The following is a 12,890-nucleotide window of genomic DNA, read 5'->3' on the forward strand; positions in this document are numbered from 1 at the left end:
AGCAATCTTCCAAATGTGGAAATATTAGAGGAAGAAGGTACAGACAGCCTGGAGATGTGAAATATAGAATGACAACAGGAGGAAAAAAGGGTGATGGTAGAATTTAGATAAACAGTGAATAGCAAGTGGATCCTGATCCTTCTTTCATAGTGGTATCAATGGTAAGTCTAAGTAGAAGCATTAGCTCAAGTGCTAAAACGATTCACTCTAAAGGAACAGCCATTAGTACACCATAGGGCAAGGTACCTTCAAAAGGCAATGTGTTAATAAGAGAGTGAGCTGATAATGTATGCCACACCTCCAGATTAATTGTCACTTCATCTGTGTAATACTTCTTACCATTAACTAACAAGAGCCTTGTCTTAAGTGTGAAGAGAAATTACAAGAAGGAGAAGAGGGATGAAGGCTAGCAGGAAATCCATAATGTCTTCTGCCCATGAGCAAGCTTTTTATTTCTTAAGCAGCCTCCAGACAAGTTTGCTGTTGTGGCTTTCATTAGTGCCAGCTAACTTGGACTGGAACAAATCTACTGATACGTAACTGTTCTCTGGTTACACTACGGGTCAAAGGGATAAAAATGTCTTCTGGGCATTAGACAAGCAAATACTATTTGTATAAAAACCAGAGTATGTGTACTTGCTTTCCTGCATCTCCTTATCTAGCAAAAGAACCCAGCTTGGACTTCCTTTGCCCACTCCTGTGCAAGGAATCTTTTCTTCCAGACTACGTGACAGAACTGTCTCATACCACAACCCACTTCAGGAGACCTCATATAATGCAGTCCATCTCAGGGCTGACACTGGAGACAGGTCTTTCGGCTGACTCTTGCAGCTGAGGAGCTCTAGCACTTTGTTGGCTACCTGTCACATTTACCTTTTAGATGCTTCAGCCTTTTGACTCAAAAATTCTTTGCCTGACCTCCTCAAATTACGAAGCAAATTTAAAAGTCCATCTCTCTCTTCAAAGCAAGTTTAAATGGCAAGCCAAGTGTGATGCATTTGTCCAGAATAAGCCAGGTCCAGATGCCCAGCAGAGCCAGAAGCAACAGAAAAGATTGCAATTAGAGTTAGGACGGTGTATTGCATTTATAAAAAAAATGCTGACAATTGCACCTTGTTACAACCTGACTGTCCAGATTGGTGTTCATGCTGTGGAGAAGTGTTATCCACTCCAGCAAACTCATCAATGTTTTGCTAAGCTATGATTTGTGTTTGTTCTGAAGGCAAGCAGGTAGTATTTATTATGTGGCTATACTAGGGATGAATGCTTTGCAGAGTGTCTCTGGGTCTTGCTGTACTTTGCAGAATAGCAACATAGCCTATGCAAGCCAAAGGAAGCTGCTGCTACCAAGCACGACAGAACCCTTAGGAATCATATTTGCACTCCAGAGAAAAATATTTAGGTTGATTTGAGGTTATGACTGTCTTATCCTTTATAGCAAAGCAAAAAGCTATGTTTTAAGTAAAACCTTCTAAATCCTAGGTACTGATATCTTGGCAATTTCTGTTTATGATCTGGCACCCAACTTGGTAATTAAGCCTGTCACCCACGCAGTACCCAGGCTTTTGGGGAAATAAAGTTTGCCCTGGGTGCAGGATATGTTCCTGTGTGATAGAATATTCTCAGAAGAGCTTCCTGGACCGTGGTGGTTAGGACTGACTTTTCCACAATTACTTACTGCACAGAAGTGACACATTAGCAGATCCCATTATTTCTCAGACCGTTGTACGGAAAAGATCTGTCAGGCAGGATGCACCAGTGTCTCTAGATGATGTCCCTCTTATTTGAGGTTCAAATGAAGCAGCGGGGCAGGACAGGCCTTGCTCCCAACAGTACATGGGAGGCTGAGAGCCAGGGCCATGCATGAGCTGTCTGTGGTGCAAGTAGAGCCCACAGGTGGGAGCCACTTGGCCCTGTGGTATGAATGCCTTGTGCCTGCACCCTATAATTACTCAGGTTATTATTGCAGCTGTCATGTCTAGCCTGCCATTTAGAAAATATTATTTGCTTCTGTATCTAAAAAAAGCCACCTGACAAAATTTGGCTTGTTCTTGGGGCTGTGGTGAGTGTTCGAGAAGCTGATCTAGTGCTTGTCAGCCAGCTATGAGTTGTGAAGCTCTCTCATATGGCCCACAGAGGACACAAAGTCTGTCTTGCCCCAGTGGCATCATGGCATGATATGCACATCTCATTTTCACATGCAGTGTAAGTTTGTCACCTGGGTATTGTTAAAATACTGGTAGTAAAAATAGGCCTGTAACATGGAAAGGTTGGATTTTTTAAACTGTTTAATTGTTGGTGTTTCTGCTTATTAAAGAATCTTTAAACTTCCATGGCTGGTCTAAAAATGTCAGTGCAATCCAAAGCATGATTTTGTCACAGGTTGGAACATAAAGTGAGCAGATTTATAGTGGCAGCTTTCTCAGTTTTTTTCAATAAAGCCTTATTTAACTGCGACGACTCCCCAGTTGTGACCTTCAGGACTAATGTAGAGAACCACAAGCAAAGCCATAGAGAATCTGGAAGTTGCAAGCTGTACCAGCATGTTGCCTGCGGGGCTCCTCAATTTATGGTAGATCACAGGACTTTTCAGAATAGAATTCTGTCTGGAGTCTATGTCCATCTGTGAAAACCACCAAAAAAGCCCATTTCTGACCTTTACAATTGCTCCTTGTACATGGGGAAAAAAAAGGTTTTGTTCTGAGGAATTTATGAGAGGATGTTCACTTGCTCGCTCATTACTCATGTTCATACTACATTAGATAGATATATTTCAGATACGTTTTAATGACAACTTCAGTCTTAATGTTGAAAATCTCCAGCAGGCTGTGTTGGTGGCTATGTGATTTAATCAGAAAATACTGGCAGAAGGACTGGCCTACATGGCAGAACTTCTGATGCTCATTCCTAAGTTCCTTCAAGAAAAGAGTATAGCACTGAGATAACCTTCTTTTTCTTGTTGAAGATAATGTATTGAGATCATCCACTAGAGAACATCAGCAGTAATGCTTCTAAACTTCCCTAGCTCCTATTTGGAATAGGGAGTGCTGCATGGAGAACATGCAGGGTCAGATACTTGGTTTTGCATTGGCACTTGGAGCTGCTCAGATGGAATTAAGTTACCGAATTTGGGATATGGTAGCTGATAGAGAATCCTATTGATAGGGGAAAGCTACTTTCTGTAACAGCAACAGATACTGTTCTAGCTATCGTGAAAGCAGCTGTGACCCACCTCTGGTTTTGTCTCTTGAGGCAAGTAAAGGCTTGTAGTTAGAAAATACTGATGTCATTTCCTTATCTAGAACTGGGATAATAAGATGAACATAGCTACAAATGACTATTTCTGGCAAAAGAAAAAAAACAAAAAAAAATCAGAAAATGTGTAATGAACTTTGTAGAGAAGTAGCAAAGGGTGAAAGGATAGAAAAAAATTGGAGAAATTTCTAATATGAAATCAACATCACTGCTCAAAAGAGGTAACACTAAAGGCATGGGAGCACCTAAAGCACAATCCTGGTCTAAACCTGCATATTTACATCCAGGATCACTGAGATCAGAGCATACTTGTCTGACAGCAGTGTGCACACAAAGGCTAACAACATCATCAGTGATAAACAGCAGTGGGTTTATGAAACGAGAGTAGTCAGACAATAACCTTTCTTGATACAATTAGATAATTAGTGGGCAAAAAGAAAGCAGTGGATAGACTGTCTCTGGACCATGCATGAGCTTTTGACACAAAGCTGTGTAAGATCTTATTAGGGAAATTAGATCAAATTGGTTTTGATACAAATCCTGTGAAATGAATCATGGATTAGCTGACAGAGTATAAACAGAAGGGTTATAGACATTCTTTATCCTTCTGCAAAGGTGGTGTCCAAAAGGGTGCTATTTTGGCTTTAAATATTCATTACCGACCTGAAGGAAAATGTAAGAGATATAATTCTTAAATTTACAGTTGACACAACTGAAAGATATTAAAAACAAATCAGCGTTTAAAAAAAAAAATCTAGGCTGAAAAAATGAGCGTTATTAAAAGGACTTGGCTTTGATAAAACAAGTAAAAATTAGTGGTGTGTGCTTTAAAGGTGATATCAGATCTACTTTAGAACAGGAAGAATCCAAATTTCATATTGTGCACAGCAAGGTGGCAAAGCAGCTTAAGTTCTGAGAACTTGTGAGACAGTGGGTATGCAGTGATGTGAGCTGGTGTGCAGGCTAATGGCTAGTGAAGCTACACATGGCTGGCCTGTAAGTCTGCCTGACTGTGCACTCACTCTCTGGAGAGTCTCTGCCCTGTACTGCTGTGGCATCATTGCAGTGTGCGACTCGGGGCACCTTGCTGCAAGACCTAAGTAAGCTGGAATGAGTCCAAAGAAAGGCCACAAAGATGCTAAAGGGATTAGAAGGAATGACCTATGATGAGGAAAGGTGAAAAGAATGAAATGTTTAGAACCTCTAAGCCTGTTACATGGGCACAGAAATAGTAACGGAGTTTCCTGTGCCAGCGCAAAGGAGAGTTGGATCAAGTCTCTCTCCTTTTACTTTCCTATTAAGGTAACTAGAGCTGAGCAAAATGGCTGTTCATCACTTTGAACTCTTTGCAAAAAAATGTTTAACCATTCTTGAAGTTCAATATATTTTTTTTTTTCTTGCCAGGGGACACACTGAGTCTGCTTAAAAATCACAATGGGATCTCTGTGGGACTTGTAGAAAGTCAGAGCTGGAAAGGCTTAACTCAGTGTCTACTGCCCATTAGTCAGCTATGCAAGTTGTACCCGAGGACACAAAAGAAAAACACAACTCTGGAATGAGTGGATACACCCTAGCTGTGGTTTTTGGTCTGTCTTGGTGCTAAGGGCTTTTGTCTGTAAAGCACTTGTTCAAACCTAACCAGAACTTGCTATGTCTCACTGAAAGGAAAAGAGTATCCTCAACTGTAAGCATGTAGGGTTTTGTTGCTGTATTTGATTGACCACCAGACAGTCACTGTATGGCAGCCTGCATAACTGAGGTTGTGAGTTCAGAAGTGAGTTGGTCCTAGGAGACTGATCTAACCTTTTTTTCTGTTATTTTTTCCTAGTCGACAGAAACACCTCACTGAGTCTGTTTGAGGCAAATCCAGCTTCCCACAACTTGCTGGTGACAAAACAGTGCTAGTCTTCAAGTTTATCAGTTCAGAACTAAGATTTTTTTTAAACAGTGAGGTCTGGACCTATGACAGCAGTTCTGAGAAGTGTTTGCAAACAACCGTCCTGTCTTTTTTGTGATTCCCTGGTTTATGATGGCCTGGGAGAGCAGTGTTCCTAGGTAAACTCCACTGTGGCATCTTGTCTTGCAAATAGTGATTACACTATACTACACTAATACGGTAGACAGGACTTCCAAAAATACTTCCAAATCTGAAAAAGTGAACAGCCTTATGCTCCAACAACCAGCCATAGCAGGAGTAGCTCTGTTTTCCATATTCAGGTTTGACTTCGGATTTGTAAAGGGTGCCATTAAGATGGAGGTGTACCAGGCTGAGTCTGTTTTACACGTGGCTAACATGAAGAATGTGCAATGTTGTCCTAGTTGGAGCAGATATAAGCACAGGTGCAGAGGACTTCTGTCACCTCTGTTTAACCTTAATTCTCTGAAGTCCTTCTACTCCCAGTTTTCAGTATCTTTTCTAATACAGTTCAGAATCTTGTTTGTTGCTCCTTCATTTCTTCCCAGTCAGTGGATTCTGGGCTTTTTAAGAGACAGAAGCTGGGATTTGAACTTACCTGACTGAATCTGACAGTTCAGCTTACCTCCTTGTCATGCCTTTTTCATAGTGTTGTCCTCTGTCTGCCCTTAACATGCAACTTCAGCTTCTTTTTCTGTGGAGTTCCTCAGTGCAGAAAAGTTTTTTTTTTATGGTGGTTTTGCCTTCCACTTTGATCCCAATCTCATGTTTCTACGCCTGGTGATCTTCAGGTTTTTATTACTATGCACCCCTCAGGTAGAGAAAGGTTCCTGAACTGGCCAGCACAGCAGCTTTTTGCTTTGCTTTCTGCTTTTCTGGGAAAAGCATGGGGATTCATCAACTCATCACTCTGTCCCTGAGTGGGACTAAACTCTTGATCCCTCTCAAGTAACACCAGGCAAAGCAGCCCAGGAACGTGAGATGCCTGCCCATAGTCTCAAGGTCAATCATCTTGCCAAATAATGGACTTGTATGATCGATTCCTGGAGATGGGAGATGAGGTCAAATGCTGACGATGAAACAGAGAAAGGAAAATCAAGAGATACTTGGGTCAAATGAGATCATAAGGATGTAGAACTGTAAAGCTGTTGTGTATCAGACATGTACATTCATATCAGTAGACAGAAATGATGTATGTAATGTATACACGCCAGTGTTGCCGTGTCACAAAATGTTTTGTCTTGTCACCTGATGGATCAGACCTCTTGGCAGGAGGAGTTGCCATAAATACCAGGTAAATAGGCTGAAACTGAAATAGAAATGGAAATTACCCACATGACCATGGTGTGGTAACTTTAAACCAGTGGACCTTCCAAAAAGAAATTTAAGCATCTCCAGGCAGTCAAAATTCTTTGGACATGTCATCAGGAAAATCACTTGATTGCATATTTTTAGGTTTTTTTAAAAGCTGTTGACAAATTATCTTGCTGGAGAGAAAATCTGACCTCTCAGGTTAATACTATTATCAATTTAAAAGTGTTTGAGACAGAAAACAAAGAGTAGGCATACCCTACCCAGAGAAGAAGTGGAGGTCAATTCTCAGCATGGTAAAGGTTAACATGGACAGCCCAAAAAGTTCTGTGTTGTGGTGTTTGATTCATGCATTAATGATCTTCAAAGTGGGCAAGCAATGAGACACTGCAGATGACAGTACATTATCAAGAAAGATTGAAGAGCCCCAGAGGATTGTAACAACGCTAGGTGCGTGGACAGCACAGTGGTAGATGAAGTGCATTGCTGACCATTGCAGTGTTGTGTTCCAGAAGACATTAGTTTGATTTTTCATAGATCTTAATGGATTCTAAATTAACTGTAGCAACTCTTGAAAAGGTCTGAGAGTCTTAGTAAGTAACTTGCTGATATTGTCTGTTAAAGAAATGATAATAATTTAATTTTATGGGAGGAGAAAACAAGCAAATAATATAAGGAGTTATATAAGTGATGGGCTGAAAATAACATTGCAAATGTGGAAATGTCACTAGGTAATTGATGGCATACCTTTGTCTTGACTGCTATCCAGATCTTCAGCTGGAGAAGTGGTGGAGTAGTGCCAGTTTCATACTACTGAGGAGTTGCCTTGTTGAATTCTTCTGGACTGAACAGAAATAGCCAAAGTAGATGAAATTCAGAGATGGATGATGAGACAGATCTGAGGTTTGCAAAAACCTCATGTGTGAATGCATGAAGAACAATTATATGGTTAATGAAAGTCTGAATTAGGAGAACATAGGAAAAGTACATGACAGGAGAAGGAGAATTAGGAGATGTCCAGGGAATCTGGGAGGCTGCAAATACAGCATGCACAATAGAAGTGATTATTTTTTTTATTTGTTCATAGACTAAACGAGTAATCCCTGCATCTCATTTCCATATGATATCATCAGAATTAGCAGTGTTCTAAAAAAAGACTGAACTTTCACATGAACAATAAGATTACCTTTGACTGCAGTTAATAATAATAAAAGCTTTCAAATTTGGTAAAGATGCCATCCCTGCATATACTTTAGAGCATATGACTCTATAAGAAGTGGAAATTTGAGAGAAGCCTTTGTATGCATATGTCTTACGCTAGTAAACAAAAGGGAGATTAATATTTAAGATTAAGCTGGATGAAGCTTTTGATCAGATCAGTTTCTTTCAGTTTCTGAGCTCCCATTTTAGTGATGTTAATGAAGAGGAGGAGGGAATCCAACATGAAAATAACAGAGACTTCTGTATTACAAAAGAAAATCCATTCTGAATAGATCTTTCTTGCAGAGTGTGCTTGTGTACTCTGCTTAGAGCCAGGGCAGGGAATCCTGAACTAATTGAGAATCTTTCTCATTTGGCCAGCCACACATAGGCTCATTTCTTTCTGCTTTCCCAGGGTTTGTCTGCTCTGGGTAGCTTCTGCCTCATCAGCACTGATGCCCCTTCCAAGCATTAGCCTGTAAACAGCCTGGAATTGTGATTTACATGATGGCCTAGACTTTCTCTGTGTGATTTGGTGGGAAGTAGGCAATGGTTCTTAGTGATTTGTTTTGTATCCCTGAGGAGAAGCACCTGTGTGGTGTTGGACTGCCTGAGCCAACTGGAATTGGACTGAGGTGGGAAAGGAGAGCTCTCCTTTGACTACCCTGGAGCTGCATTTAGCCAGGAGGCCGCTGAACATCTTCGCTCTCTCTTTGCAGGCTGCTCGGCAGAATGGCCACGGAGGAGCGGCATCTCTCCTCCAGCTGTGGGTCCTTCATCAAGACCGAGCCCTCCAGCCCATCATCTGGCATCGATGCCATCAGCCACCACAGCCCAAGTGGCTCCTCCGATGCTAGCGGTGGCTACGGCATTGCCATGGGTGGCCACCCCAATGGCCTGGACTCACCGCCCATGTTCAATGGCACAGGGATTGGTGGTGGGTCCTGCCGTAAGCGTTACGATGACTGCGCCAGTGCCATCATGGAGGATTCACCCACCAAGTGCGAGTACATGCTTAATGCCATCCCCAAGCGGCTGTGCCTGGTGTGCGGGGACATTGCTTCTGGGTACCATTACGGTGTGGCTTCCTGTGAGGCATGCAAAGCCTTCTTCAAGAGGACTATTCAAGGTACAGTGTACCAATTTTTGTCAGTCTTAACCAGTGATCAGAAATTCCTTAGATGACTTTGATAACCTCAGTGCATGTGTATGTAGACAAATTGCAGCTCACTTATCTTGCGAATACAATTCACGTATGTGGTACATATCTGTGCCCTGAGTGCCAAAGGCATGCTGCAGGTGTGTACATGTACAGTTCCAACAATATAGCTGAAAGTAGAAGTGCATACAGGCGGGCTCTGATATCCTCAGATGCTTGGGTGTACTTACACAAGCAGACTATGTATGAGCAAACATGCCTGAACACACAGATACTCTCTAACTGAAAAAAGGACGCAATAATTCACGTTGTAATGGAAAGCATACTAGTGGGTTGACTAGAGAGCAAGCCAATGTGTGGGTAGCTGGCTGATGTCAGCCCACCACTCCAATATTCTCTTGATTTCTGTGAAATGAAGTCCACTTGTGCGGAAAGCACTCCTTTTTTTTTTTTTTTTTTTTTCATTGACTGGGCCAGTCATAACTAATACTCCATCACTGGGAATGTTCAATTCTGGAGTAACAGAGCAATACAGGGTGCAGATTAGCATGGATCTCTACAGAATTGACTGTTTCTAGTTTAATTTTTTTAAGATTCCAGATGTATAGTGGCAAGGAGATACTGCTATCGAGATGATCATTCTGTATTGCCCCACTGAGTCTTCCTTTTTCATTATGCTATGTGGAAAGGATGTCCATCCCTAGAGCACTGGCCTATACTCTGGCAGACTTTCTGTGATATGTCATTGCTGAATCTCCTGTGATTGGACTTTTAGTCGTACTTCTGACTGTCAACACAGACTCTGTTCCTTCTCCAGCACTTGGATCTATTCCCTGTGTTTCTTTTTGGCACATTTGGGTACTACAGGAGGGAAAGGGTATTACTCTGAAGCAAAGCCCTTATGGGCTCTTTATACAGGAAGAAACTGAAAAACTAACCCCTCATGGGAGCAATACAAGAACTTCTTTGTGGCAGAGCGGAATATAGGTTTAACCTGGAGAGAGGAAAAAGAAATCTAGGAAGTTTTGAGAAGTTGAAAATGATCCAGAGCAACCGTAACTAGAGCCTGTAATCAGCCTTGGTGTTATATCAGCTGATTTCATCCTAGGAAGGGAGACTCTTTCTCTCCAAGCCCTGCTCCCCAGCACAGCCATATTCTCCCTGCGGTTCCCTAATTGATTGCCTGTTAACATGTAACAGATGGGGGGAAGGAGTAAGTGGAGATTTCTCTCACCCTGTCATCAGCTTGTGTTAGTGACTGAGGCACCAAAAGGCTTCAGTTCCCAGTAGTGGGAGAGTCCAGTGTGCTGTGCCAAGTGTGAGCGGTTCCAGCTATGGAGCTGAAGGCTGAGCCTAGGGAGACTGGGTAGGCAATAGGATTGCACATTTTGGTTGACTCAGGAAAATGTGAAATTCCTAGGGCTGTGCTATAGTGTATGCTGTATCCACTCAATGCTGGGTATACAGGGGAAAGAGCTCAAGTATAACATACAAGAGACAGGAAAAACATTTCCAAAAGGTATTCATTCTTCATCTGTATTACACCCAATTTGCAGACTTTTTTTTGAGTTAAAAGGGTTTTTTTTGAGGTAAAGTTTTATTTTTATTTTTATTTTTAATTAAAGTATGGCAGAACCTGGCAGCTCTGCCACTTACTCTTCCTTTCAGCCAGGTGAGGCCAGGTTCAGGTTCTATCTGAAAAAGCAGATAGAACAGGTCCTCAACATCATGAAGTCCACTGCTTTTTGACTGATGGGAAGGAGATAGGCTGAAAGCCAGCAGGGACATGGTTGGGTATCTCTGATGTCATAAAATCATAGAATCATAGAATGTCTAAGGTTAAAGGGGCCTTAAAGATCATGGGCAGGGCTGCCACCCACCAGATCAAGGTTGCCCAGGGCCCCATCCAGCCTCACCCCGAGGACCTCTGAGGATGGGGCACCCGCAGCTTCTCTGGGCATCTTGAAATGTGCTACTGTTGTTGTTAAGACAAGTCTGATTTGAAAGCGAAATTTCATACTAGTTAAATGAAGTGAAATAGGTCTGTTACAAGAAAGGTAACGTATTGCATATTTCTGAATTAAAAACTTTAAAAATTCATATTCCATAGAAATCCTACATAATTCTCTCATCTAAGTTTAGGACAAATGCTATGGATGTGTATTCATAATCTAACTATATTCATTCTTGTAATAGTTTGCTCAGCAGATAGAACATTATAGATCAATCAAATACATTGCCATTAGCTTTTGTTTTTCAGTTCTAACTGGTAAACAGTTTTACCTCTCTGAGCATTAAACTAAGAACAGTGCTACATAACCATATGACTGCCCTTATTATTCAATATATTCATGACTATGACTGCCCTTCATCTATTTTTCATTTTCAAATAGTGAAAATTAAGGCTATTCCTAAAATGACCCATTAATATAAAACCTTGAAGCTCAGCAAAATAAACCTGAATTAAGATTTCCCTCTCTGATCTTTGTGAGTCAGTCTGTTGTGTACTTGGAACTCGTACCCATAAGGTGAAACAACAGGACTTACAAGAATTCATATTGAGGAGAATGGGGCATTGGAGAGTCAGAGAGAAAATACATCTTTAACATCATCTTCTGAATGGCCAGGTTGTTTATCAGGCAAAGCGTCTGCATCCATAGATTCTCTGCTTGAGTCTTGCAAACTTCAAACTCTGTGAACATTGCTACACAGCTGCTATGCCTGGATGCCCTCACACCACAAAGGGGCTTAAAATGTGGATAATGCAGCTCAGAAGATTTATGTGGATTTGTAACAGGCTTGAAAATCCACGGTCTTTTAGGTCCTCCTGGTTGTATTTATAGTGATCAGCATGGCTGCTGGGAAGGTAAGAGCAGCTGAGAGAGTCTGCACATCTTCCTGAGCGCAAAAGTCTTCCACAAGTACAGCAAAGAACCTGTGAGATGCAGGAGGGAGGTTTGTGACCCTGCAGTAGTGGCTGTGGCAGTCAGGCTCTGTCCTGTCCCTCTGTCCTTCTTATATTTCTCAGATGGGAATTCACAGCAAAAACACAGTGTCTTAGACTTCCAAAAACTTTTGTAGCATGGCCAGAAAAAGCGCAGTATTTCCAGGATCTAGTGCCTGACTGCTATTTATTGTCATAGCTCTAGTACTTGAAGTCAGAAAATTATCTGCAGTTGATCTGCAGTTGTTAGTTTTGCATTTTATTTTTGCCTCAGTGCATCTATAGAGATTGCTTTGTACAGAAGGATCTGTTATCTGAAACTTCAATAGGTAAATACTTCTGTGTCAGAAATCTGTGTCTGCAAGAAAGTATGGCAGGCTGAGAGAAAGCTGTGTGCTGCCGCTAGAGAGCCCCAGGGCTCATGTCCTGCAGCCACATGCAGGCAAGAAGGTGACTTGACCAAGGCTGTGCAAAATGTCCAAGTCCTTTTGCATGGAGCAGAGAAGGCAAACAGTGCTGGTATTACACCTGGAGAGACCTCTATTTGCTCTCCTAGAGCTTTTCCTCTGATTTTCACAAAGTACCCATCCTCACACCAGGACTCAGATGATGATATCTCAGCTAATTTAAGCGGAAGGTAACAGAGAATCCCCTGCATGTTTCCTATCAATGTTCCCTTGTCCTGCTGTAGAAGAGGTTGGACTGGTGCCCACTGAGAGCAGAGACAATGTTGGTCACTCACCATGGGCCATTTTACAGTTTTTAGGTCTTTTTTCAGTGGGACACCCAAATGACCAGCTTGCCTTTGGAACTGGAGAAAAAAAAAGCAAAAACAAAACCAAACAGATTCAGGACAAAAGTTTGCAAGTCCTGAAATGAAGGGATCATCAGAGCTAGTGGCTAGTTGAAAAGTTTGGTTGCTTTCTCTTGTAGCCGTACCATGGAGGCACTATGCTCTGTGCTTGATGGAACTCTCCTAAACCTACAATATTCTGAAAGCAGTACTTGAAGGGAAAAAAAAGAAAAAAAACAAAGAAAGAAAGAAGGATAAAAGGCAACAAATGCATGAGCTGAGAAGGCTGCAAGACGGATTTCCCTGCAAATTC

General features: G+C 41.7%; 2 protein-coding genes across 16 annotated transcripts in view; one reads left to right on the forward strand and one right to left on the reverse strand.

The window, feature by feature from the left end:
- The window catches only part of ESRRB (estrogen related receptor beta), a 140,811-nt gene that overhangs the window by 93,701 nt on the left and 34,220 nt on the right, over positions 1-12,890 (forward strand). For all 3 annotated transcript variants that reach the window (XM_085225364.1, XM_085225365.1, XM_085225363.1), the window contains one exon: positions 8,401-8,810. In XM_085225364.1, the coding sequence (XP_085081490.1) occupies positions 8,401-8,810 (410 nt within the window). The remainder of the gene's footprint in view (positions 1-8,400; positions 8,811-12,890) is intronic.
- LOC146544324 (uncharacterized) overlaps positions 1-12,890 on the reverse strand; it is a 175,328-nt gene that overhangs the window by 26,390 nt on the left and 136,048 nt on the right. For 8 of the 13 annotated variants that reach the window (XR_014883665.1, XM_085225367.1, XM_085225378.1 and 5 more), the window contains 2 exons: positions 7,229-7,325; positions 1-6,239 (listed from right to left, as the gene is read on the reverse strand). The exon at positions 1-6,239 is cut by the window's left edge and continues 24,250 nt beyond it. The exons of 2 other annotated variants lie outside the window; for them this stretch is intronic. Coding sequence is in view for 3 of the 11 variants with exons in the window: in XM_085225367.1 (XP_085081493.1) it covers positions 7,292-7,325 (34 nt within the window). In the remaining 8 variants the exon portion in view is untranslated. 3 more of the 13 variants (XM_085225369.1, XM_085225370.1, XM_085225377.1) reach the window with 3 other exon arrangements.

The sequence above is a fragment of the Meleagris gallopavo genome, chromosome 5 (assembly GCF_905368555.1).
Source record: "Meleagris gallopavo chromosome 5, MGAL_WU_HG_1.1, whole genome shotgun sequence".
NCBI lineage: Eukaryota > Metazoa > Chordata > Aves > Galliformes > Phasianidae > Meleagris > Meleagris gallopavo.